Genomic DNA, 25,993 nt, shown 5'->3' on the forward strand with positions numbered 1-25,993 from the left:
CATTTTTTCTTGGGTTTGGGCCAACGTCAACGTACGCCATCTGATTTGTACAAGTATTTGCTCAATTAAGCCATTTTAAACTTTATATATTGCAAAAGATACGGGTATAAATGTTTAACTCAAACAAATGTGTGGATGAGGCAATAACTGATGAAGGCAGGGCTATTGGAATTTAAAAAAGTTGGGTGATATATTAAAAAAAAAATCGGAGATCTTTAGATAGCTGAAATTTCTATACAAAATTCTATGATAGATATATTATATAATTGATCCTTAAACACACTCGTTAAGCGGAAATGTTTATGTGATAGAAGAGTCAGAAGACTCTCCTCCTCTGCTAAAAATCTATCCCGAAATACCTTTAAAATTCCTTTGCCCAATTCTATATACCAAAACTCAAACTCCATTAATAATTGCCACCATAAATTGCCACTAAAACTACTTTCAAATACATAAATCTTCGAGTCTTAAACACCTTTTATAATTCACTTATTTATGACCCACCTGCCTTTGATTTATTTGACTTTAATCATCCAATAACCAACAATAAAAGTTATGCCCAAGCCCAAACCAAAAACAAAAACGGAAAACGAAACTCCTAAATATTGACGCAACACTTAGCTGCAGAGCAAAGCAAATTGGTTAAATGCTTTTAATGAACAAATAAGGAAAACTAAACCAATTTAAAACGCGCACTGAAACTTTGTTTTCGGGTATCTTTTGAAACAAAGTTGGATAGTTGGTTTTTTTGTGGGAGATTTCATTCGCTGCCATGGCCTTAATTTTGCCAAACTCTCTTAACTTTTATCATCATGAAATTTTCATGTGTAACGCGAATGAAGACATTACCCCGCCGCCGCAAGTGGAAAAACTTGGCCTCTCTCGTTTCATGTAACACATGCAATGGCATTCGAATAAAACTTCATTTTTAGCGTTTTTATATAATGTTGGAATGAATTTTTCATTCAGTTTTTGATTTGGCATTTTCGCTAATTTCGAATTTCTATGTAGATTATACTCTTAATTTAATCCAATTATAATTAGGTATTTTTGAACAACTTTCGCTGCCTACCCCTCTCGAGCCGCTCGATATTAAGTTGCATGCGAATAACTAAAAAACAAATCACACAAGTATCAGGTTTTCCTTCATCGCCTCTTGTTGGATGGGGGAAGTGGGTGCTTATGTCTGTGGCAAATTGGTTCAAGTCGTTTGCCAAAGGGGATGCCCATGCCCGCTCTAAAATTGGTCACATTTTGTTGGATGCTGTAAGAGTTTTCAGTGCTGGAGGGGTCCTAACCCTTCACTGGCACAAATCAGGTTTGTCTGTAAATCATACTGTCTTTAAGTCTCTTTCTAAGATTTTATCTTGGACTGCAGCATCAAAAATATAATTTGGAATTGCTTTTTGGGGTAAAATAAAGCAAATATTTTGTAGTTTTTAATTGATTTCTCTTGGGTTGCAGGCAGGGGCTATTTATTTTTGGACAGTGCTCTCTGGTTTCTTTTTTGTTTGGGAGAAGAGTAAAAACTTTCCAAGATACTGGGCAATCATTTGTGGTTGTTCTAATATTGGTTAAGAGTTAGTGAATGTTTGCTCCCCCAGCAAAGTATCTTAATCCCTATTTAAATCGTAGAGAGATCTTCAATTGCATATCTAAGCATCCATTTGATATCTATTACGCTTCGTTACTGCACTTCTTTGTGGCTGCTTCTTTTCTGCCAAACTTAAATATTGCTCCATTCAAAATATGGCAGTGCATAAACTCAAGTTGCAATATTATTATTATCTCTTTTATTTGTAGTGCTTTTTTTGTATATTATTCTGTGGCAGCAGCAGCAGCAGCTGCGATAAGGCCCAAACAAACAAAAGCACACAAAACCAGAGACAATGCAACAGTGGCGGCGGCGGCACTGTTTGTGCAACACCAAAAGCGCATTCATTTCTGAATCGGATTTTTTTGTTTTGTTTTGGTTGCATTTTAATGTATGCAACCACAGGGGGAGGGCAGCAGTATGAGTACGAGTCTAACAAAGGTAACAAAAACAGACCCAACAGACACTACACTCCAATGTTTGCACATTTGATACTCGTATCTTTTGACGTGAGTCGGATTTTGTGAGTTCTTTGAGCACACATTTCTTTTGACTGATGGAATATGGAATATTCCATATGGAATATTGGTTAACCAATATCTGACTGTCAGCCTGCCAGCATGCTAGCCTGCCCCTTTGGCCATTGATGTGTGCTGACGGTTTCTGGGCGCGTCGCATCGCGCTCTTCGATGAGGCATTGGATTGATATTTGCATTGATGGCATTTGATGGCTGGCCTGGCGGTTTGATCAGCGGAATTATTATTTTGGGAGCAGCAGCAGCAGCAGCAGCAAAAAAACCTTGGGAATTCTCTGGGATTTTGGTTATGTGGGTTCGTTGGATAGGAAGTGGTATTTCTTGTTGAATGTATTTTAAAGATTTGTATCTATGATTTGGGTTGGGTTCTGTTGGATGCACTGCCTTAAGCTTTTATATCCCAGATAAACAATTTCCAAAATGTGATGCTCCTAAGTAGCCCTGAATCTTAAGTACTGTACTCCCTCTGCATTCATTCCAAATGACATCAGTGATCTTTGAAGTGAGACCCCAACCCCAACCCCAACAAACAAAGAAGTAGAAGAAACCGAAACTGTAGGCGTAATCGTAGCAATGAATGCCAGCCGTTGACTTGGGGCTTTTTCCAATGAGATTGAGTCTTTTTCCCTCCCCAGCCCCCGCACAGCAATTGGTCAGGCAATTGACAATTGCAAGATCTGGAACCCCAAAAGAGTTGCCTTGCCAAAAACCATAGTCAGAGTTTTGTCTGCATCATGGTCGTCGTCTGTCTTCTAGCGAGAGAGAGAGAGAGAGGAAGGTGGTACACCCACAGATGTCAGACCAACAGGCACACCTGATGAGAGTGGGTGAGAGAGAGAGAGAGAGCGCTCAACTATTATGTCAAGCGAAGCTTACGCTCTTTTACCTGTGGAGAGGGCCATATACCTGTTGATCTTCCTCTCTCGTAGCTGTGGCCTGTTAATCTCTCTCCCTCATAGGCATACCTGTTGATCTCTCTCTCTCTCGTAGTCATACCTGTTGATCTCTCTCTGCCTTATAGCCTCTCTGACTCTCTTTCGCTTTGCTCAGCTGAGCTGAAACTCAACACGGCTATTACCAGTTACCTGTTTGGGCGGTTGGCCCTCCTTCTGCAGACATCTAAACGTGGTCTACACTGCTGTGGTGGAATACCAAAATCACGCTACCATCCCATATCCATGCCAGCGGAGAGATCAGTTGGTGGACGTGCTTCAGACGGAGCGGTTTTGGCCCCGGTGCGAAAGCGTATACAAAAAATATCTCTAACTCTCGGTCTGTGTGTGCGTTTCAATCTCCCCCTCTCTTCCTGTCCCTGTGTGTTGCTCTCTCTCTCTCTCTGTCTGCGTCTATAAACGTGGCCAGATAACAGATAACCTTTTGCCGGTTTGGTGCTAATCTTCAGTTCAAGTGATATTTCATTGGATATTTTTTCACCGATTTATGCTAATCTTTTGCGGCTTTCTTATTGAACAAACAACAAAAAGGCTGGCCTGCTGGCCACTCGACAAATACAAGTGAAATGTTCAGAGGGGGGGGAGGAGGGAAAGGCAACATCGATGGACAGTAAAAAAAATTCCATTTAAAATACCAAAAACAAGTTTTCTCTCTTTCTCTCGCCATGCTATCAACCTCTCTTTCTCGCTACGATCTTACCATCCCCTCTCTTTCTTAACGATCTCTCCCTCCCTCTTTTTCCTTCCCCCTCTTATTTGCTTTTGTTGTTTGCTTTATTTTTTTGTTTGCCATTTCTACATAAAAGGAGTGAGAGTGAAATGTGAAATGTCAGTGCACACACAAACACACACAGACCCAGACAACCCCAATAACTTTTACAATGACATCATTTGTTTAAGCAGCAAAAACAAAAACTATAACAAATAGCTATAGATATGGTAGCGTAGCAATTGGCAGCCTGTGTCTCAGAACCCGCCTTCTGTCTAATTGCAGCTTTGCAGCTAACTTGGCCAAAAAGGCATTGGAGTGCATTCTGCGGCTTGCAGCCGTTTTCCCAGTTGCTGCTGGCTGCTGCTGGCTGCTGCTGAAAACCGGTTCAAATATTTTCGCTATTGCAATTTGGGTCTTAAGTTTTTTTTTTTCGTTGTTGTTTAAAGCCAATTGCATGAGCATAGTTTCCTTGGCAATTTAGTTGGCTTTTGTCTATCTTAGGGTTTCTTGGGTTATTTGCCTAGTTTTCTGTGGTCTTTTTGCACAGTTTTTGAAGTTGGTGAGAAACAAATATTATGGCCACAAATTAAAGATATTTATGGGTTTGCCCTTGTCTTACCATTGTTTCGAGAGCTGTAAATCCATCTTAAATATGTTAAATAGGTTTAAATATTCTCAGGTCAGTTCATCCATCAACTACAGTTTTCAAGACACTTATGGTATATCTTTGAATGGAAATATATGCACAAAGAAAGGTTTAGCTTCTGCAACAAACAAGAGACTTGGAACACAAACTTGTTTGAGAAATAGAATAAGTTATGAGAGGACTTTGGATGGATATCGAGTATTATTTTTGGCTCTACTATCACTTTATTCAATGATGACTAAACCCAAAATTCGTTTGAAAACTCAAACAATTTCCAAGAGACTTTAACCAAATATTTGCAATAATCATTAATTACTTTGTAATGGCTGGCAAATGACTAGAGTCTAGAGTCTGACTATTCCTTTGAAGTATAGTCATAGTATTTGCTTAGCAAACAGTACAGGAAAACTGAAATATCATTGTAAAGAAATTTCCAAAGGTTCCCCCATTTTTCACCTGTTGAATATTTTTGCAACTTTCGAAGTAATACCAAGTATTAACCCAAATGTGAGCGCCAAACAAATCACCCAACAAATTGACTGACAAAATATAGCACTTGACATAGCCCACAAAAAATCATTATTCAAGCCGACTTTCAAACGGAAATGACAGCATTTTGGGGGGGTTACCAAATCCCACAGAAACCGCTACAAAATAAACGCCGTGTAAAGCAAAACAAAAAAAAACCGCGAAAAAACGCATATATAAAACAAAAGAAAACCAAACCAACAAAAAATCCAATGAGTGCCCTAAAGTTAATGATTGAGACCTTTCAGCAACTAAAAAGCAGATTATAATACTTATTGCAAATTTCATTTTTTATAGAAAATCATTAAAAATTAACAATAAAAAATAAAAATATAAAACAAGTGCAAACGTGTGAAAAAAATAAAAGTTGAAAAAATGCAAACGTGTAGAAGAAGAAAAGCCGGAGGCGATACGGCCACGATCTTGTGGCGGAGACTGTGTTTGGCCAGTCTCTTGGGATTATTGCTGGTTGGCATTCAAATTGAGCATGCGGCGTCTGCGCCTGCAGGCGTGGATGATGCAGCAGCCACAACGACCATGCCACCTATACCACCTATGGATGCCACAACAGTCTCTACCACAGTAGAAACAACAATTGGCGTAGAACAAAGCAGCATCAACAGCACCAGCACCAGCACCAGTACGAGCAGTACAACTGAGGAAACGGATAGTTCAACGACTTCAAGCACTACAGAAACGTCCAACAAATTGAATGCGGCCGAAGCTGGTGAGTTATACAAAAGCCAAAAGCCATGAAAATTATAGATGCCGGCAAGACACAGCGACGACGACGATGGCGATGACGTTGTCTAGGCCTCCAGATCGTTCGCCAGACACTTTAATCTCACCTTACTTACGGCTCTGCGGACTGACTCTCTCAGACTCTAACTCTGGGCCGTAATCAAATTTCGTTCTCTGAGCCACCAATTAACGGCCAGGCCTCCTCACATCGTGAGCCAGTGCGTGTCTTGGGTGTGTGCTGCTGGCTGGCCCGGCCCGGCCCTGCCCTGCCACCAATTTCGTTTCGATCTGTAAGACATTTCTCCATAATTATTTTTGATTCGCTTAAATGGAGCGAACCAAAAGAAATTTTTGTGTTGCTTTGGGATTAATCATTGGTAGAATATTTGTATTTTGTGGCTACAACAAGTTGTTTCCTGTTGAATTACTTAGTTAATTGTGCGGCATATCAAAGGGAAATTTTTTGAGAAAATCTGAACATCATTTGACCTGAAGCTAAAAGGCAGAGATTTCCAGTTTGCTGAAGCTTGAAATGGGAAAGTATCATAATAATAATTTAAGTATTGCTTGAGAGAGAGAGAGAAAATTAACTTTTAATGTGTGTATATAACCGAAGGGAATACCGAGTCTGAAGAGTGTTGGTCTACAACATTCCAACACGTATTACATCTTCAGAAGATAAAAGAACTTTTCTCTAGTTAATCAATCATTTATATTTATATTTTAAATATTAGAAAATATGAATAGATAATTGCGGCCACATGTATAACTTTAGACCCAAGAAAAGGTTTCATTTAAAAATTTATAACAAAACAAAAAACTGATTAAAATTAATTCAAAGCCAAGAAAAGTTATTCAAAAATGGATTAGAGTAGAAAATTGATTTCTAATGGGACACATTCCAACACGTTTTGAGTTAATCATTTAAGCCAAGAACTTTTCCAGATCAAAAGTGAAAGGCTCCATTCCTCTGAGTACTCTCAGTATACATATCTTCTAAGCCAATCAAGTTTTTCTTATACAGAAAATGAGGTTACCAGTTTAATTGTTTCGGTTCTTTGTGGCCACCATGTTATAATTAGCTTGAGTGTAGTTTTTTTTTCGGTTTAATGTCAGATGCACATCAAAAGCATCACGTGGAGAACGTTGACATGGCTCATAAAAAAAAACTTCAATTTGTTGTATTTTTTCCATTGTTGTTTTAGGGTTTCTTACTTCTCATCTTGTTGGTCCATTGATGACTCGATAAAATGAGGCCGAAGAGGTGGCCCACACACAGCTATCAGATCTGTTTCGGCTTAGAAAAGTGGAAACACTCGATGGGCTGCGAGCCCCAAATGCCAAGGGAATAGTTAATAAGATTTTGGGGCTAGACCTACACAAATTACTCAATTTATATGCAAATTAGGGAATTGCACTGACTCATGATCTTAACCTACGTGCAATCCAAAAATTCGTTGTATTTTAGCTTCAGGGATTTTTGGGAGTGGAATGTCTTTATCGTGGGGGTTAATTATAAAAAGATGTACCCAAAAAAAATTAACAAAAAAAATATATTCAGCAATTAGTCATTTGGTTTTTGGGTTTGTAACACCCACAAACTATGCAAAGACACACCACACCTGACGATCCGCCTCGGGATGTTCCATTGATCTTCCCCCTGCCCTGCCGAAGAGAGTGGCTTCATTAATTAGTCAGAAAGTGGGCAGCCAGCCATCAGATTAAGGTCTTACGTTATGTAAATATACAGAAACATTTACAAATCAATTATTGAGCAAGACTTTGGACAGTTGCAAAACGGGTTTGTGTGTTATAGTTACAGCCAATGGAGACAAGTATTTAAAGTGTCAATGGATCAAGCAATTATATGCATTAATATAACATATATATTCTATATATAAAAGCTGTCTGTCGGAATGATTCATCCACGCACAGCCGTCAGCCCAAGCGGATATGCTATCAAGAAATCTCCATTTTTGTCTCTGAGTGTAGGCGAACACACAAAAAAAGAAACTTTGAACTTCAAATAGCTCCTGTGGCCATCAAGAACCAGCCATAGAGTTTAAGCCAGCAATTCATACATAAATAAAATCTATAAAATTGCATTGAATATTTTTCAATATTTTCCAATCAAACTGCTGCGTGGTTTTTCATGGATTTTCCCCCAGTTAGTGCTAACTTAAAGCTATTAGCAATGTTTTTTCCACTGTTTGACAGACAGCAGCCAACTAGTTTGTAAAATACAAAAAAAACCCCAAAGCCGAAACCAGAGGCCAGTAAATTGTTTGCTAACTAAGGAAAATCGACACATAGCCCGTACCGAGCGAGCGACTTTAATGAGTTGGAAAATTGCAGAGCACGGCGGCTGGTGTACTTGAAAGTCGAGTATATAAATCATTTATGTTAATTTTCCGCTGTACTGTGCGGTTATTCCCAATCGATCATTGAGTGCAAAAATTATGGCCTTCCATTGAAACAAATTCCTATTGAGCAATTTTCAATGCGTTGGCAAGTCAATGCAAGTCAGGGCCCTGCATTCGATATGGTGTTGCCAAAAATAAATACAAGCAAGGTCTCTCTCACTTGCACAATACATATACTTATTTATATAAAAAAGACGAGACTGAACGACCTCAATTACCAGATTTACTTTCTTCAAGGGAAAACCTGCAGCCCAGCCGTACAACTTCGCAGAAAAAATTATCATAAATTATAAACGAAAAGTGCTGAGGTGACCTGCTATTATGTGGACCTATGTACCTGCTGATTGTTTATTATTTTTACAAATCATAGCAAAAGGGAAATTTACATATTTGTGGCACGATAGTCGTGAATTTTGAGAGAGGAAGTTGAGTTGGAGTCAACATTCAAGCGAAAACATCAAGTTTTGCATGAATGAAATATGCCCCAAGTTGCCATGGAGATGATGTCCCCTCCTCAAGTTTGTTGCCTCAGTCTTTTGTTTGTGCATGGACTCCCATGGGAGTTCTCGCTCTGCCTCTCCATCTCCATCTTTTTGTTGATTTTTTGTGTGTTGTTTTTTTGATGTTTATTTTCTGTCTGCGTCACTGAGAAATTCTGCAGAAAAAGCCAGGCAGGCAAGCAGGCAGACAAGACTTTTGTTTTCGTCGGAGTTTTCAAGGATACAAGTTTTGTGTTGTCAGAGTACAGAGTGTGAGAAATATGCCAGAGATATATGCCCTCTGTAGAGGGTGTGGCCGGGCCCCAGTGTATTCGGTGCGTGTCTCGTCGTACCTTTCGCTATGGCGGGGTTCATGCTCGATTAGCTGGCGAAAATTGTTTGTCTGGCGATCCGCTATAATGAACCGATAAGTAAAAGTAGCTTAAAAAAGCAAGAGAGACTTTTCAACAAGCTACACAACAAATTTCCAAATGTGTGGAGTGACACCAACACCTGAAAACTGTTGTTAATTGTTGGCCGTTATTATTATTATTATAACTATTATTATTATGGCGTTGTACTCCACACACACAAACACACACACAGCATCGTTAGAGAGGTTGAAAGAGATGCGTGAAAGTGCAGACAGAGTCAACAATTAACATTTTGGCCATAAATATGGCTTACAGATACTTCGAACTTTAGTGTCAAAATACAAAGACAAAAAAAAATGTGAACTTTGAGTGGGCTTACCATGGCACCATGGATTGGCTTTGGCTTTGGGTGCTTTCTCCCAATCGCACAGCATTAAAGAAACTCTTCAAATTCGAATAGAACCAAACGGGTTACACAAGTGAAAACCTGCCCACCGGCCTCAGTCTAAATCTCATTCGTATTTATGTCAGGGGCGCAAATCAAAATGCATAAATAAGCTAAGGAAAATTAAGTATAATTTAAACTCGTTTGAAATATGCATTAAGCAATGGCATCAATTCCACTTAGAGCACAGACTTATCATGCAATTCCTCTGCCACCTCCTCTGCAGCTCTCTGCAGCTCTCGCGGGGTCTAGACATGCGTCTTTGGCTGTCTTGCATTTTTTTGAATTAGATAATTTTTCATACTATATACATATATATAATGTTGTTTTTTTTCTCATACGAGTGGGAAAAATGTAGCACAGAAAGCCAATGTGCGGCTAATTAATGCATTTTAATTGCACATACTTTTGTGGCTTAGTGTTTGCGGGTGTGTGTGTGTGTGTGTGTGTATACTGCTGCAATTAAGTGTGTCATTGAACGGTGCAAAGATACAGATACTGAGGAGTCGGCAAGAGAACGTCAGACAGGAAGTGCCGCGCCAGGCTTCAACTGGGAGAAAGATAATTAAGAATAAACATTAATTTAATTATATGTTATGAATATTTTTCCACTGTTACTCGTAGGTGATTTGAGACTTATACGAGTATGAATGGGTAGGAAATATCTGTTATATAATGATAGGGTACAGAGTTAGAGGAATCGGAAGGAAATCGTTTTGGTTTATGCATTTAAAGAACATTTAAACTAGTTCGACTGCGTCTAAGAACGGTTTTTATTTGTGCTTTTTTCTTATTTAGCTTGGGAATTAAACGGTTAATATTTATATGGCTGCATCGAGGCATATTCTTAGTCTTTAAAAGTGTTAATTTCCATGGATATATATCTATATATTAATGGGAAATAGCAAGCTAAAGATGTAGTTCATTTTAGGTCGCTTTTGAAATATTTCGGTGATGATAATTTGACGAACGTTTCCCCCATGCCTTTGCTCATTACTAATGCGCTTAGCTTTTGCTTACTTTATTCCATTGATAGCCCCTATTTTGTCTATACACAACATTCCCTTTCTACCCCATGTTTTGCTTGCCCGTGCCATTCAATTGACCTTCAATTTGCAAACGCACTTGCCGCTTGCCACCACAAAAGTTACAGAGCAGAGCAGAGCAAGTCAGCTCAGCTCAGCTTGTCAGCAAAAACCTCTCACATGGCTAACTCCAATTCCAATTCCAATTCGATTTCATGGCCGGCCAAACAACTCGCATTCACTTGGCTAAAGACTCTCTGTGTCTGTCTGTCTGTCTGTCTGTTTGTGGGGTGTCATTCCATTGAGATCAGATACAACAGACACCAGCTACTACCACTCGGCACAATATTTATACAACAGCTAAGGGGCTTAGTGTTTAGTTGTTCATATTTTTGCTAGAGGTCTTTGTCTTGGCTTTTAACAGTACTCCAACTCCAACCACTAAATGGACAATGACACGAGCCTCATCGTCGTCGCAGCATTTGAAACTTGTTTTTTGTTTTGTTTTGTTTTGCCGTCATAGCATTAGATACGATCCGCCCTCCCATAGATACTACAGCCTCCTACACCCTCTGCAGTTCCCCTCTACCTTTTTTGCAGCAGGTCAAACTGCATTTTTTTTGTTGTCAGATGCACATGAACTTTCGAGTTGAAAAAGGTCAAATGCTATGTTATGTTGGGAAATAATATTGCTGTGACTTGTCTTCCCCCTTTTTCGCTGGTTTCCTTTGCTGTTGTTGTGTGAAGTGGAATTCTACCCTATCAGAAATAACTGAATGAATGACCGCTGGGCATTGCCTTTCCACTGGGCACTCTTTTTATGTCATTAGCCAGATAGAAAGGCCGATAAAAGGTCTCGTATTTGGGTCGTTTAACTGCAATTGAGATACAAACTTATGATAGAGAGCCGTGTAGTTGGTAGATTTTTGTGGGATTCTTTTGTTATAGAATAAAACGGGGCCTTAAATGTATTTCAAAAGTGTAAATGAGCAAGAAAATACCTAAGACTGATGGCTCCATCAAAGTAATGTTAAATATAAGTAGAATAAAAACTACAGAATGATTTCTTGAAGATTTTCTTCCGCAATCTTCTGCTGTTTCTTCTGCATCCATTCCTCCATTCACTCTCTCATCACATCTCAAGCATATCCCTACATTCATTATTGAAATTTAACACTTGGTTTCACAAATTTCCATACACGACTTTTGTTTTTGAGTGTGTGTGTGTGTCTGTGTGGATTATCATCTTCATGGACAAAAGCCATCACAATGAAATTTCATTAACATCAGCACCAAATTTCTAAAGCAAATACAATAGAAAAAAACATCCAAAACTCTGGTTTTAATTAAACCCAAAAAAAAGATAATCAAAATTAACACCCAAGAGGTGGGGAATAAAGTAAGCTGAAACTGCAGGCAACATCCAACAAAAATTGCGTAATCAATTTCGAATTTGTTTATAATTCGAAGTCAAAACCGGACCAACAGCTGCATAATACAATTCGGATATATATGCGTATGTATACCTATATAAATACATATATATTATGGATTCATGACACACTCTGAGGCATGACCGTTACATTGCCCGAAAAAACAAAAACAAATATGGTCAGACCTTTCGCCCAGTCCCCTATTTTTACCCTTTTCCGATCGGTGGAGCCGCTTCGTTTTGTTGACACTTTTTGCGCGTTACAAAATGCGGCCAATAGTGTGGGGAATGGTCGGGAGGGAGTGGTGTGGTGTGGGGGGCATGGGGACCATTGACCATTCATTAGGCAGGTTTCATTATGAAGCGCTGCTTCCGGTTGGCTGCGTCGAAGCCCCCAGAGCTCAAACATCAAACATCAAACACATCTATAGATACGGAAATTGGTGGAAAAAAAGAATACGAGGGGGTACAGATAATGAACCGTTTAAGAATGTTTATAAATGGATTATTATACCTGTTTTATGCGTAACAGAACCAGAAAGAATGATAGAAAACTTAAGCATTTGATAAAAGTACAAGCACAATGGGAAATATTTCTTTAAAATTAAGAAGTAGCAATCAATTCGTTTCAATCTTAAGTATAGAACATTTTCTCTTTAGCGAATTTCGATGCCAAAGCAAGGCAGCTAGAAATCAATAATTTATAGCTCCCAAATGTCGTTTCCCAAAGTCTTTTTCATATAGGTATCTACCTCATTGTCTACTCCAATCATTTTGATCGCCTTTGCAGCTGTTCAATTGACCAAGAAACCCTTTATTCTCATTTCAATTCTAACGTGTACTTTGGGCCATCATCAACTCTAGATCAAGACCATCATCATCATCATCATCTTCAGCAACAACAGCAGCAGCAGAAGAACAGCAACTATCCCACCCAACAAAGACATCCGGTTAGCAATGCAACGCTTCATGGCAGCTTGTCAATTCTAAGCACATCACTTATGTAGACTCCCCCCCTGCATGTACTGTAGAGGGGTAGGGGTGTATATCCAACGATCTCCCACTCCTTGGGACTGCTGTCCGGCTGGCTGTCCGATCATTTGTTTGCTTGTGTGAGCCGCAGAACGTGCGGCGACTTAGAAAAACCGCAAATGAGTGTTGCTGTGGGACTACCGGACAGGCGGGCGGTCAGGCATTTTTGCATTTTTCTGCATAAGTGGATTTGGTCTTGTGGTTGTTGTTGTTGTTGTTGATCGCATTCATTGTCGTTTGCATATATGTATGTATGTATGTATATGGAGTCGTATATATATCATAATCAAGACTGGCTGACCGGCTTAGCTTTTGAGTCATAAACTATGCTAAACCAAAAACCCATTTTGCATTGGCCAAGCAACATGCAGAGCGAAAAACGTAGCATAAAAGATACAGCAACTCAAGTTCGTTGTTTGAGTCTTTTGTGTGTGGCAGATGCAGCACAGAAATAAAAAAGAAGGAGACTTGCATAACGGAAAGACCACCAAACAAGTCCCCCCATCTATACGGAATACATAAGGCATATATACATATATATACAATATATATATTCTAGTATATATACAAAAATAAATTGAAGATACCTTGGCTGGGCTTTAACGAGTGCCGAGTGAAAAATGAAAATCAATGACAGTAAAAGACAAATTGTGCGCCAAGTAAAAACAGACAAAACAAAAGGAAAGGAGCCAGCCAGCCAGTCAGCCAGCCAGGCCACAAGAACTTCGAACAGTTGGCGTATTATAAACGGCTAACCGTGACAACAGGCCCGAACCGAACCGAACCGTACAGAACAGCCAAGAACTGCAATAGCAGCTCCCTAGCTGGAGTTGGTGCTGGAGCTATGGCATGGCCTGGAGGCTGCCACAAAGGTAAAGGCAACAGCAACAGCAACATCAACATCAACAGCAGCATAACGAACTGAAATTCAAGGTTCATGTCAGTAACCCTAAGAGTTCTGGTCTCTCTCTCTCTATCTCTCTCTGTCTTACCATTCCACACAACAATAAAAGCAACAGCTAAAACATAAAACACACACATAAAGATCTGTTCTGTCTATATATATTGTCGGATGTCGACTAGGGTCTCTTTCTCTTACTCTTTTCTCTCTCTCTCTCTGGGCTAACGAACTGTTTGGAAGTTCTTCTACGTTTTGTATACCCTTCCCATTGGTGTGGGGAAATATACATTTATTTTGGGATTGAAAAATGGAAGGAGATTGAATTTTGTAGACAAGGGGGGAGGTGTGACGCATTCATTTTCGGATAGGAATTTGTTGCACTAATCTTTGCTGGAATATTTCTTAGCAGTCCACAAATAAGAGCATAAAAGTGCTCTGCCTTGAAAGCTGCGTTCTTTGCATCCTCTCGATGATTCTTTGAGGAAAAACCCTGTCCATTTATCCCCATTTCTTTCACTTCCCCTAAATCACTCTTTTGTGGCCAATAAATCTTCAATTTTCCTTAATTTTCTTCTTCTTTGGAAACCTCATTTAGAGCATTCTCAATTCGTTCTATGTAAGTTCTCTACTCTCAACGTTTCTTAGCGCTAAATTGGCGTCCGTTGCATGCTGACTCCGAGACTCTGTCTTTTGAGTCAGACTTTGCCTCTGACTCTGACTGACTGCCTCCAAGCGTATATTTTGTACCTTTTTCTTATTGGAGCGACGACAACTGGGGCCTAGGGTCCGCTTTAATGCTTATTACCACGCATGCATGACAGTCCCAGTCGCCAGTCGCCATTCTCTCCCCCAACCGCCTACACTCCAGGGCCCCCTCTCTAGGGCCTGTCTAGGCGTAGGGACTTGACTGGATAAATGCCGTCCCCATAGGGTAGCATCGTCAGCGGGTGTTTCCTGTTTCCCCCCCGTACAGTCTGCACAAATGAAAGAGAAGTACGTCATGAGTCAGCGGAGTACGAGTACGAGTATACATATATGGTATATATGGTATGTGTGATGGAAAGGGTTATTTACTTTTACCATTCGAGACTGAAGCCTGCAATGATGGGGTGTGCAAATCATTTTGCAGCCAACCACTTTGAGTTATTACTGAAAAATGGTCTGAAATATGCAAAATGGAAATTCAGGAAATTCTTAGAGCTATTTAAGAGCCATCAAACATAATTATGTTCATATTTAATGCGTATTGATTGACTTAATAAAGGGAAATTGTGAATAGAACTTTGATGGATGGCTTACCATCCACTTACTTTAGATCTGATAAACCCCTTTTTGGAAGTATTCCCACAAGTGCTACAATTAACGCTGATGTTCAAGTTCAAGTTCCAATTAATGAATTAAATTTTTAATTGAATGTTTTCTGTGGTCAGCAGCAAACTTAATTTTTTGCAGCAGCCACGGGGCAAGAGACAAGTGTTTTTGGGGGCTCCACTAAGGTCAGCATTTATTTATGACATGAATGCCCGAATATAAATGTAATTATATAAGAAAATGTGGAAGATGGAAGAGAAAAAAGCACAAAAAATAACATCTTTGGCAGGCCGTCGCCTAAGCGCTTTACAAGTCAAAGAAGAAACCCAAAGAGAAACAAGAATTATATCATAAAAGATGTGGCTGTGCTGATATTTTGGCTGTGGGGCTTGTCCCCGCCACTGGAGCTTCCAAGAACGGACGACCAACCCGACCCATCCGATGATTCAGCAGGCAGCAGGCAGCAGACAGACGGAGAGCTTAATGAATACCTTGCAGATTTTGAGGAATTGATGCTGCCTGCTTGAAAGATGCTTGGGCTTCGGTTCGTTGTGTGGCAAAAAAGCGAGACGCGAATTGAGAACTGAAAACAGAAATTACCTTTCAATGATGGCATGGCCAATGCGGAATTGCGGATGATGTGGCTGATGATGATAATGATGATGATAATGATGATGATGATAATGATGGTACGCGTGAGATATTTCCAATACGATTTGCCATATTTCCGCTAGAATTGCGCAAGAAAAGTTCTGTTTTTTTTTTTACAGTCCATTCAGTTACCGTAAATGTGGGACAAAGTCTTAAGAGTTTATTTACCCCATTCGGCGAGGGGGAGATGAGTCAGTATTGATAGGAAGGGAATATTTATAGACAGATGTCGAAGGAGAAGGAGAGCCAATGGTTATGGTTTCAGTAAGAAGCGTGCTCCAGGGACTGCCAAGAGATATTTTGCTGTAACCTTATTGCTTCCTTTTACTATAAAGACTATAATGTTTTACCTTTCTTCTACCTTTTTCAGAGTTAACCACAACATCGCTGCCAACTAGCAGCAACAGCAGCTCTCTGCCCACCGCTGCTGTGGACCCAACCAGCAGTTCCTCTGTGAGTTCCACCAGCATTGAGCCCATCACCTCGACAGAGCCCACAACAACGCCGCGACAGGAGAGCGAGGGACCCGAACAGCATTTGATCTTCTCCCACACGGAGGGGGATCAGACCCACATACAGCACATACCCCTGAGGGATGAGCATGCGGAGAATAGTGGAGCTGATGCCACCACCGAGGCGCTGAAGGATCCACGCGAAGATCAGCTGCTCAATCAAATATCCAATGAGAACGATGATGTGGTCAAGGATCTGAATAATTTCCGACATCCGGCGACGCTGATCACGGCCAGCAACAGCAACAGCGAGGAGAACAGTGACGCCTCAGTGAATCCCAGTGAAAATGAAAGTGAAAAGATAAATGAAACAACAACAACAGCAGCAACGACAACGACAACGACAGAGGCAACAGTGCAGCAGCGCGAAGAGCGCGAAGAGGATCCCTATCATGTGCATATACTGTCCGAGAATCATGATCGCCTGGCCGAACACGAAGATTATCAAATGCTGTCGACCAGCACTGAGGAGTCCTCCGCGTCATCGTCAGCGTCCGAGCCAGCTACAGCAACAACAACAACCACCACAACCAGCACAGAGAGCGGCTCTGATGCTGCTGGTATTATTGTCAGTCTGGAGAACAAGGCTACAGCCGAGCCATCCACATCGACATCCACTGAGGGTACGACTACAACCACAAGCACAAGCACAACCACATCTCGAGCACGCGCCATGCATATGAATGAGGAGACAGAAATCGATGCGGCGGCTGACACTACAATCATGCCACCATCAGACAACGAATCGTCGTCGTTGGGTCCAGTGATTAACATTGTTGAAGGACAACACATGCAACAGGAGGAGGAGGAGTCGGAGAGCAGCACCAGTACAACCACCAGCACAACGCCAGCCACCACAACCACAGAGGAGCCATCGCCATTTGTTGCCTTTGCCGGTGAGGGACGTTCAGCGGGTGGTGGTGCCGGCGATGATGATGCGGAGGAGCTCTTCCTGCATCGCAATGCCACAACGCATGAGCAGCTCATGGATCTCAGTGATGTTAGCATGGATGAGGATACCAAAGAGAGTAGCAGTAGCAACAGCAACAGCACCACTACAACAACAACCACAACAACAACAACAACTGTTCAACCGGAAACGGAAATGCCCAAAATCGTAGAAATCACCGCCAGCGGGGATACAATGCAACGCGAATGTTTGGCCAACAGCAAGACCTACAAGGTTAGTATCCACGTATATAGAAAATAAACAAATATAAATATTTATGTATATATAGAAGTTTGATCAGCGTAGAGAAAGCGCAAAAAACGCCTTCATATTCATTCCTTTTTGTGTGGCATGGCAGCCAGCCCACTTCCTGGCACGCAACTCCAAATTGGAGCTGCTTGTCGTCACCCTGGAGATTGCATAATGGCCAACAAGTTTTGGGACCCGCTGCCACTGCTTATAATGAAACCGGTCAGAGCACTGGGCTCCATATTCATCCAGGCTCTCAGACTCACTCTCAATCCCCCAATGCAGCTGCTGCTGCACTCCAAAAACAAAAAAAAATGAAACATATTTTCGGTGAGCTGCTGTCGCTGTTCGACCAAGCAGCAATTATGCAAATATTTGCGCACCTTAAAAATAAAAAAGAGACAAAAATGTAGAAACAAATTTCAAGACAAAAACAATAACAAAACGTGCAAAGAAAATTCCAGAAAATTGCTGGGTTGTGATTGATGTTGACATCGCCTTTGTGGTTTTGCCCCAAAGGCGGCAGATACAAACGGCACTGCGAGAGATACGAGCGGCAGAGAGCGGCTGTCCATGCCCAGAGACAGATGCAAACAAACCAATCCGAAACTACTCTCAAATGCAAAGCCCATGCCAGTTTGAACAGAGGAATCCATCAGCAATCAACTCAACAATGTGCAAATTGTTGGCATTTCAAATAAATCACTGGATAAATGATTTGCATTAGAACTATTTGGTTAAACAATGCATAAAGCTGTAGTGCTTGTATCTTTCATCTCTAAAATAATTCATCTAATTAAAAGCCAACGAGCATTTTCCATCATTTCGAACACGCCTTTGTGCGTCTGTCCAACTGTGACGTGTTCATCAAACATTGCACTCGGCCACAGAGAGGCACGGAATGGCCAGCAATCATGAACGCTGCTCATGGCTTACATCGGTTGTAGTTATATATATACTATACCATATATATATATGTATATAGTGCAGTTGTTGCAATTATTGCAGCTGTGGACTGAAGCACTACTGACCAAAACCCAACCCACTTTACTGGGTTGGAGCCTGCGCCTGGGCTTGCGCTTGCGCTTTGGGCCTGAGTCTGAGTCTGGAGTGTTGATTTTGCTTTAATTAAACGAGCGTTTGGCTTTTCTTTTTCAAGTACCCTAATCAATAGAGGGGTATGGGCACTTTGAGTTTCATTAAGTGAAAGTTCGTCTAAAGAAAAAACAAATCTAAGCTATCGAAAGGGGAAATAAAATAAATGTTTGCAATCTCCAAAGAACTTTCAAATAATTTCCAATATTATTAGCACTTTTAATATCCATAAAAAGAGTATTTCTTTGCCTTTATAAACCTCCCTACCTGTTTTATTCAATATTTTTTCTTAATCTTTTAAATTGTTTGTGTTGTCGTTTTCATAATCGAGTTTGCGGTTCGCCTTCGATATGAAATAATTTTTGCTTTCACTTTTAATGAATTGTTACCGCGCCACCCTCTTTCCCTTTAAAATATTTTTTTATAAATTGCCATCGATTGGCGGACACGTGCAACATGCCAAGCCGCATGCCACAAATGTTTTTCAAGTGAGCAGACACAGCAGCAGCAAAAAAAAAAAAACTACACAAATGGCATTAATAAAGTAAATTGCACAGTTTAACTGATATTTTAGCTTGGATTTTCAGTAGTTTAATGTGGCAAAGGGGGCGTTTTTATGTGCCGCCCGAGGCCCCAAAAGTTCACAAGAACTTTGCTCATTAGCCAACATAAAAGCAGGGGGCAGAGGCACACCATAAAAAGCTTTTGGGCGTGAATTTGCGCACCTGAGAGCCATATAAATGGCTGAGAGAGCACACAGAACCCTAGACCCCGATGTTCCCGACGTTACCGACGTTTAATTAAAAGAACAAACGACTGCCTAAAGTCTTTTCCCGCTAAAACAAAAGACTTGAGACACGAACTTGTGCGTGGGCATCGCTGAAGTTGGCTGTAGTATTTGACATATTTGGTTATTGGAGCACTCCATACCAGAGAGCAGGAAATTTCAGCTCATGATTGCCTTAAGTCAACAGCCGGTTGATTGATGATCAGCCACTCCAAAACTTTAGTTTTATTTGCCTCTTTGCCTTCTTGCCTTATGCCACAAATTGACGTAATTTCTGTGCAAATAGCTTTCACGGAGCACACAAAAATTGGCTGCAAAAAATGTCTTTGCGGATACAAAAAGAGATTGGAGAGAGAGAGAGAGAGAACTGGCACAGTAGGTCGATCTTAAGTCATTTCCCCAAATAAATGATGATAGAACGAACCTTTTGCCATTGCAGACAGGGAAAGTTGTGGGAAAGAAAGGAAGAAACTTGATTAGGTTTTGATTGAATGGGTGAAGGGAACTAATGGGACTGAACCATGGGACACTCCATTGCTGGGAATATTTATAGAATCATTCCTAGATTTATATTCTCAAATAAATTTAAAATAAATCCCATATTTTGCAGCATGGCGACATCATGGAAAGGGAATGCGATGAGCGTTGCACCTGCAATCGCGGCGACTGGATGTGTGAGCCACGTTGCAAGGGCTTGAGCTATCCCCGTGGCAGCCAGCGCAGCATGGCCAATCCCAACTGCAGAGAGCGTGTGGTGGAGGAGGATGAATGCTGTCGTATGATGGAGTGCAATGAACCACTGCTAGAGCCTACAGTGGCCATAGCCGAGGGAGCGGCAGCTGCAGTGGCAGACCCAGCAGCAGCAGTGGAAGAGGAAGCCACAACCATTTCGAGCAGCGATGACGAAGGTGAGTTTTCCATTAATCACTAGCAGAAGACTCTAAGCAAAATGAAGCAGAAGTAGTAGCTTTTGTTATGGCTTTCTTTGTGGCTTTTACATGTCGATATCCTTTTTGGCCAAAGCTTTTTAACATGCTGTATGTTCTCTATGCATTCCATAAAACGTGCCTCACATGCCACACCACCACCACAACACATAAACACTCGCCGCACACACTCGACTCGACTGCATTCCCTCCCCCTCCCATTGCATTGCATTGCCACTGCACCCACATAGCCACGCCCAAGCCGAAGAATGATTGCCATTACATGGGCGGCGTCTATAAGTTCCGCGAACGTCTGGAGATCGCCTGCGATCAGATCTGCCACTGTGCCGAGGGTGGAGTGATGGACTGCCGTCCCAGGTGTCCGGAGAGGAATCACACGCGTGCGGACAAGTGTGTGTATGTGAAGGATCCCAAGGATGTGTGCTGCCAGCTGGAGCTGTGCGATGTCACGCTGGATGATCATGAGCAGCCGCAGTCGCCACCACAGAACAGTGTGAATGAGGATTCGGAGGAGGAGCAGCAGCAGCAGCAGCAGCAGCATCACCAGGAGCATGTCTATGGGCTGCAGGAGCAGGCCAGAGATGCGGGAGGCGCCTCATCTGGCTGCACCTTCAAGGGCTCCCAGTACGAGGTGGGCCAGCAGTTCCGCGACGGCTGCGAGCAGTTGTGCATCTGCAACGAGCAGGGCATCCACTGTGCCAAGGTGGAGTGCCCCTCGAACTTTGGCTTGGACGTGCAGGATCCGCACTGCATCCGCTGGGAGCCAGTGCCCGCAGACTTCAAGCCCATTCCGCCTAACTGCTGTCCGGAGAGCATGCGCTGCGTGGACAATGGCACCTGCACCTACAAGGGCTTGCAGTTCGATAACTGGGCACCCATTCCAGCGAATCTTTCAGGTAACGTTCATGCATCCCATTCATTCCCCCCACATACAGTCGCCTCATGCCTCACCCTTTTGGTTATCCGTTTAGGTTGCGATCAGCACTGCTATTGCGAGAATGGGCGTGTCGAGTGCCGTCCGGCGTGTCCGCCAGTGCTGGCATTGCCGCCCGCCGATCTGCCCTGCCATCCGGCGCAGGCCCGTCTCCTGCCCATACCCGATGACGAGTGCTGCAAGCAATGGAGCTGTGCACCGTTGGTGCCCAAACTAGGCGCTGCCGGGCAGGAGGAATCCCTCGAAGAGTCTTCCACACAATCCACGGGCATTTCCAATGGTAAATAGAGATTTTGCATGTCTTGGGATTAATCCTTCTCCTTTTTTTGGGGAAACTGCATGCAATATAGAAACGATTTTTCCATTTTCATATTCATTCGTTTGAGCTTTTTTCATTTTCAAGTCGATTTTTGTTTATTGGAAATTAATTGACTTTTCTGCGCTTTTTTCTGCTGCTTTTACTTGTCTTTCTATCTGCTATTTTTCGAACCTTCTGTTTTTGCATTTTAATTGCTATTTACTTTCGTTTTTACTTTACCTTTTTTGATCATCAATTCAATTATAAATATAAATATTCACGCTACGCATTTTTGTAAATAATCAAACAACATTCAACATGCAACAAAATAACAGAAACCACAACGACTGCGACGACCACGACAAGTACAACAACCACGGGCAAAATGCCGCCACAGAAGAAGCAGCAGCCCTCATCGACAGGTGCCTTCTATCCCACGTTGGATGGCAAGCCACCAAAGTCCGCAGGCGGAGGTCTGGGCATATTTGAGAAGACAGAGAAGAGCCACGAGAAGGGCCATGAAAAGGGACACAAAAAGGTGCAACACCAACACCAGCAGCAGCAGCAGCAGCAACAGCAACAGCAGCAGCAACAGGAACAGGAGCAACAGCAGCATCAGCAACAGCAGCACCAGAACGATGTCATCTTCGATGATCGTGAGGCACACTTGCAGCAGAATGGCGGCTTTGCGCCCTTCCAGTTCGGTCACCAGCATCCGCACCAGCAGCACCTGGGACCCTTTGGCTTCTACAATCCCGTGAAGCCTGTCTATGAGGACTACAATCCCTACGAACCGTACGATATCAATCCCAATGGCACGCCCCAGGGCAAGCCGCCACCAGTGCCCACTAGTCAGTCGGATTTGTTTAATATACTGGGAGCAGAACAGCCAGGTGGACATCCGGGGCATCCAAATCATAATGGACATCCCGCACAGACCCAAAAGGATAATCACAATCTGCCCTCCCAAGTGAGAATCGAACAGATTCTGCAGCACTTGCAGCAGACGGTGCCCGGAGGACCGCCATCCCAACAGCAGCAGCAGCAGCAGCAGCAGCAGCAGCAACAGCAACAGCAGCAGAATCCCGCACATTATGTGCCCATTGTGCACAGTGGATTGCCACCACCGCCGCCAGCACATGGCATTGCCATTGTCGATGGCCAGCCCGTGGCATATGAGAGCTATCCGGTGATACCAGGCTTGGGAGTGCCGCCAACAACAATCCATCAGCAGCAGCAACAGAAGCAACAGCCACTGCAACAGCAGGCCACAATACTGCCCAGCTCCAGCACCACTTCAGGATTGTCCACTCAAGCCAGTGAGCATAGTCTGCACCAGAATCAGGAGAAGCTAACGAAGCAGCAGCAGCAGCAGCCGCAATCCAATCCAGGTTGAAACAACAAAATATTCTATAGCTACCAACACTCCTCTTAGAACTCTACAACAGCCACAACAGAACACTGCGACAGGGTTTTTTACTGTACTAACTGTCGACCCACACACAAACAAACAAACAAACACAAATTATACTATACACACACACACACACATTCATATATAGAACATCCATAGATCAATCCATCCATCCATTCATTCATCATTGTCATGCTTTTTACGCTAATCCGAAAATTGAGCGATTTTTCCAAACCCAAATTCGTTAATTATTTAGCGGGGCAAACAAAATACTAATCTCGGAATATTAATTAGTGGCTGAAAACTAACCAAAAATTCTTATATACCCCACAAAAGGCAATAGCAAACTGCAACCAGACATTGAGGTGCACACGTTGGAGGCGCTGGATGCGCGCACCATACACATTGTCTTCACTGTACCCGAGGTCTATGTGAATCTGCACGGACGCATTGAGCTGCGCTACACGAATGGCCCCAGCAATGACACCTCCACGTGGGAGCAACAGATTTTTGCACCGCCAGAGGATCTGCTGGCCACCTCGCAGATGGAATTCGATTTGAATTATCTGGAGCCCAATTCCCTGTACAAAGTGAAGATCACATTGATCCTCAGGGATCTCAATTCGCAGCCATCCAGCACTGTGCATGTGGTGAAACTGCCAGCGGAAAGGACAATCACACCGCCTCCACCCTTCACCGATTACAGACCGGACTTCCAGGACATCTTCAAGACCGTGGAGGATGCCGAGCTGAATGTCAGCGAAACGAATGCCACGTGGCTGCAGTTGACATGGAAGAAGCTCGGCGACGAGCAGATGGAGTATGTGGATGGGGTGCAGCTGCGCTACAAGGAGCTCACGGGCATGATCTACTCCTCATCCCCACTGATACACCGCACCCTCACCAGCTACACCATCCAGAATCTGCAGCCGGACACGGGCTATGAGATTGGACTCTACTACATCCCACTGGCCGGCCATGGGGCAGAGCTGCGTGCCGGACACATGATCAAGGTGCGCACAGCGCCCAAGATCGATGTCTATGGCTTCGACGTGACCGTGAATGTCACCAAGGTGAAGACGCAGAGCGTGGAGATCTCCTGGAATGGTGTGCCCTACCCGGAGGATAAATTCGTGCACATCTATCGGGCCATCTACCAGAGCGATGCTGGCAAGGAGGACTCGAGCGTCTTCAAGGTGGCCAAGCGGGACAGCACCACAGGCACTCTCATTATGGACCTCAAGCCGGGCACCAAGTACCGCCTCTGGCTGGAGATGTATCTGACGAATGGCAACACCAAGAAAAGCAATGTGGTTAACTTTATCACGAAGCCAGGAGGACCAGCCACGCCTGGCAAGACGGGTAAGAGTCGGGAGGGAATAGCTATAGCAATTTTACATGGATGACCATTTCATTTTCAAGTCTTGCAATTTTTCGAAAGGATTTATTTGGGTTTCAAGACATTTGGTAAAAGAAAAGAAAAGTCTTCTCTCAGTTGTAGTTTTGGATATTTAAGTACCTCAAACATTCCTCGCATTAATGCCTTTCTTTCATTATTATAGGAAAACTGCTTACAGCAGGCACAGATCAGCCTGTGGGCGACTATTATGGGCCCCTGGTTGTGGTCTCTGTGATTGCCGCTTTGGCCATAATGTCCACGCTGGCCCTGCTGCTCATCATCACCCGAAGGCGAGTCCATCAAACGGCATCGATTACACCACCACGCAAGAGCGATGCTGCCTATGATAATCCCTCATACAAAGTGGAGATCCAACAGGAGACTATGAGTGAGTACACGAGAGAAAGAAAATGCTATTCAATCTATACGAATTTGTAATAAAAAGTACTCAAAACCCCTCCTTCCAGATCTGTAACTCACGAATCTGCCAAAAACAATTAGTTTTAAAACAGATTCTTGTAAATATTTAAAGAAGGATGCAAAAACGAAGCAAAAGTAATGGAAAAACTCAAACTCAGTGTCAGTAAACAAACGATGGAAAGATAAAAAGAAAAAAATTTTCTTAAGCCGGCGCAAGATCAGTTAAAACATAAAAGAAATTGTCCCAAATGTGGAATTCGGCCGCCATGTTGTATGTAGTGTTTAAGTAATCTACACAATTTTTTGTTAAACAATTTGTGACTTGTGTATATAGAGAGAGAGTGAGACAAGCAAGGAGGATGATACCCAATGGAAGAACTAATTGATCAAAAACTCCACACAACAAAAATAATAAAAAGAAAAACGTATAACCCGAGCGCATTGATTCTTCTAGCGATTTCGAAATGCATACGAGTTTAGTTAGTTTAACTTGTAAATTTTAGCTTTACACCTAACGTAATTTAAAGGCGCCTCATCCTCATTCAATCAGTGGAGCAACACAATCAAAAATCAAAAATCAATAACTAAAGGAAGCGAATCCACAGAAGCGATGATGCGTTTTTCAATTAACAGTCCATAAATATTTAAAAGTAGCTCGTAAAAACACACGTAAAGAGATATGCATATACTCGTACATATGTATGAATAAATAAAGAAAAAAATTATAAAAAACTATTAAAATATATGCGATTGTCTTTGATTTAAGAACATAAAAAAAATATAAAATAAAATAAATAAAGTAAGTACCTACTCAACACTTTCCACTATTCACCTGAACAAAAAAATTAAATTTCCCGCATTTATTATAAAAATAGATCATATATTTTATTAATATAATTTAGCTGTGTGTTTCTTCCTGACCATTTATGACATTTCTAGACATTTATACACCTTTAACTTTACGGATAGCTTTCGCCTATTTCTGAGTTTTGTTTTTCATTTTACATTCAATTTCCACATATCGTTTTTCCATAATTTCATTTATTTTCTTTTTTGCTTGCAGCACCAACAATATCAATATCGTATCGTATATCTATATAAACATATATATGTTTGTAGATATATATATATATATGTTTTTGTATATATACAAAATGCACAACTAGATTTCGCGTTTGTTTTTTTTTTTTAGAATTCAAAATTCAA

At 42.0% G+C, this 25,993-nt stretch overlaps 1 protein-coding gene across 3 annotated transcripts; it reads left to right on the plus strand.

The window, feature by feature from the left end:
- The first annotated feature begins 3,383 nt into the window (after positions 1-3,383).
- LOC111071738 (putative epidermal cell surface receptor) lies at positions 3,384-25,451 on the plus strand. Of its 3 annotated transcripts, XM_022363239.2 has the most exons (10): positions 3,384-3,402; positions 5,267-5,696; positions 16,154-17,478; positions 19,986-20,283; positions 20,553-21,218; positions 21,294-21,536; positions 21,890-22,945; positions 23,305-24,330; positions 24,531-24,755; positions 24,813-25,451. In XM_022363239.2, the coding sequence occupies exons 2-10, from the start codon at positions 5,345-5,347 to the stop codon at positions 24,866-24,868; spliced, it is 5,247 nt and encodes a 1,748-aa protein (XP_022218931.2). In that variant the 5' UTR covers positions 3,384-3,402; positions 5,267-5,344; the 3' UTR covers positions 24,869-25,451. The 3 variants fall into 3 exon arrangements, with proteins under 3 accessions (XP_022218931.2, XP_041450944.1, XP_041450945.1); XM_041595010.1 differs by lacking the exons at positions 3,384-3,402; positions 5,267-5,696; positions 16,154-17,478 and having other exon boundaries at positions 19,953-20,283; positions 24,835-25,451; XM_041595011.1 differs by lacking the exons at positions 3,384-3,402; positions 5,267-5,696; positions 16,154-17,478; positions 20,553-21,218; positions 21,294-21,536 and having other exon boundaries at positions 19,953-20,283.
- The last annotated feature ends 542 nt before the right edge of the window (positions 25,452-25,993 follow it).

The sequence above is a fragment of the Drosophila obscura genome, unplaced genomic scaffold (assembly GCF_018151105.1).
Source record: "Drosophila obscura isolate BZ-5 IFL unplaced genomic scaffold, ASM1815110v1 contig_4, whole genome shotgun sequence".
NCBI lineage: Eukaryota > Metazoa > Arthropoda > Insecta > Diptera > Drosophilidae > Drosophila > Drosophila obscura.

Bases quoted from the DNA above. Each gene is read 5' to 3' on its own strand.
- LOC111071738 (XM_022363239.2), top strand. From the start codon at position 5,345: ATGCAAACGTGTAGAAGAAGAAAAGCCGGAGGCGATACGGCCACGATC. The intron at 24,331-24,530 runs GTAAGAGTCGGG...TCATTATTATAG, and splicing joins AGCCACGCCTGGCAAGACGG to GAAAACTGCTTACAGCAGGC. The intron at 24,756-24,812 runs GTGAGTACACGA...TGTAATAAAAAG, and splicing joins GATCCAACAGGAGACTATGA to TACTCAAAACCCCTCCTTCC.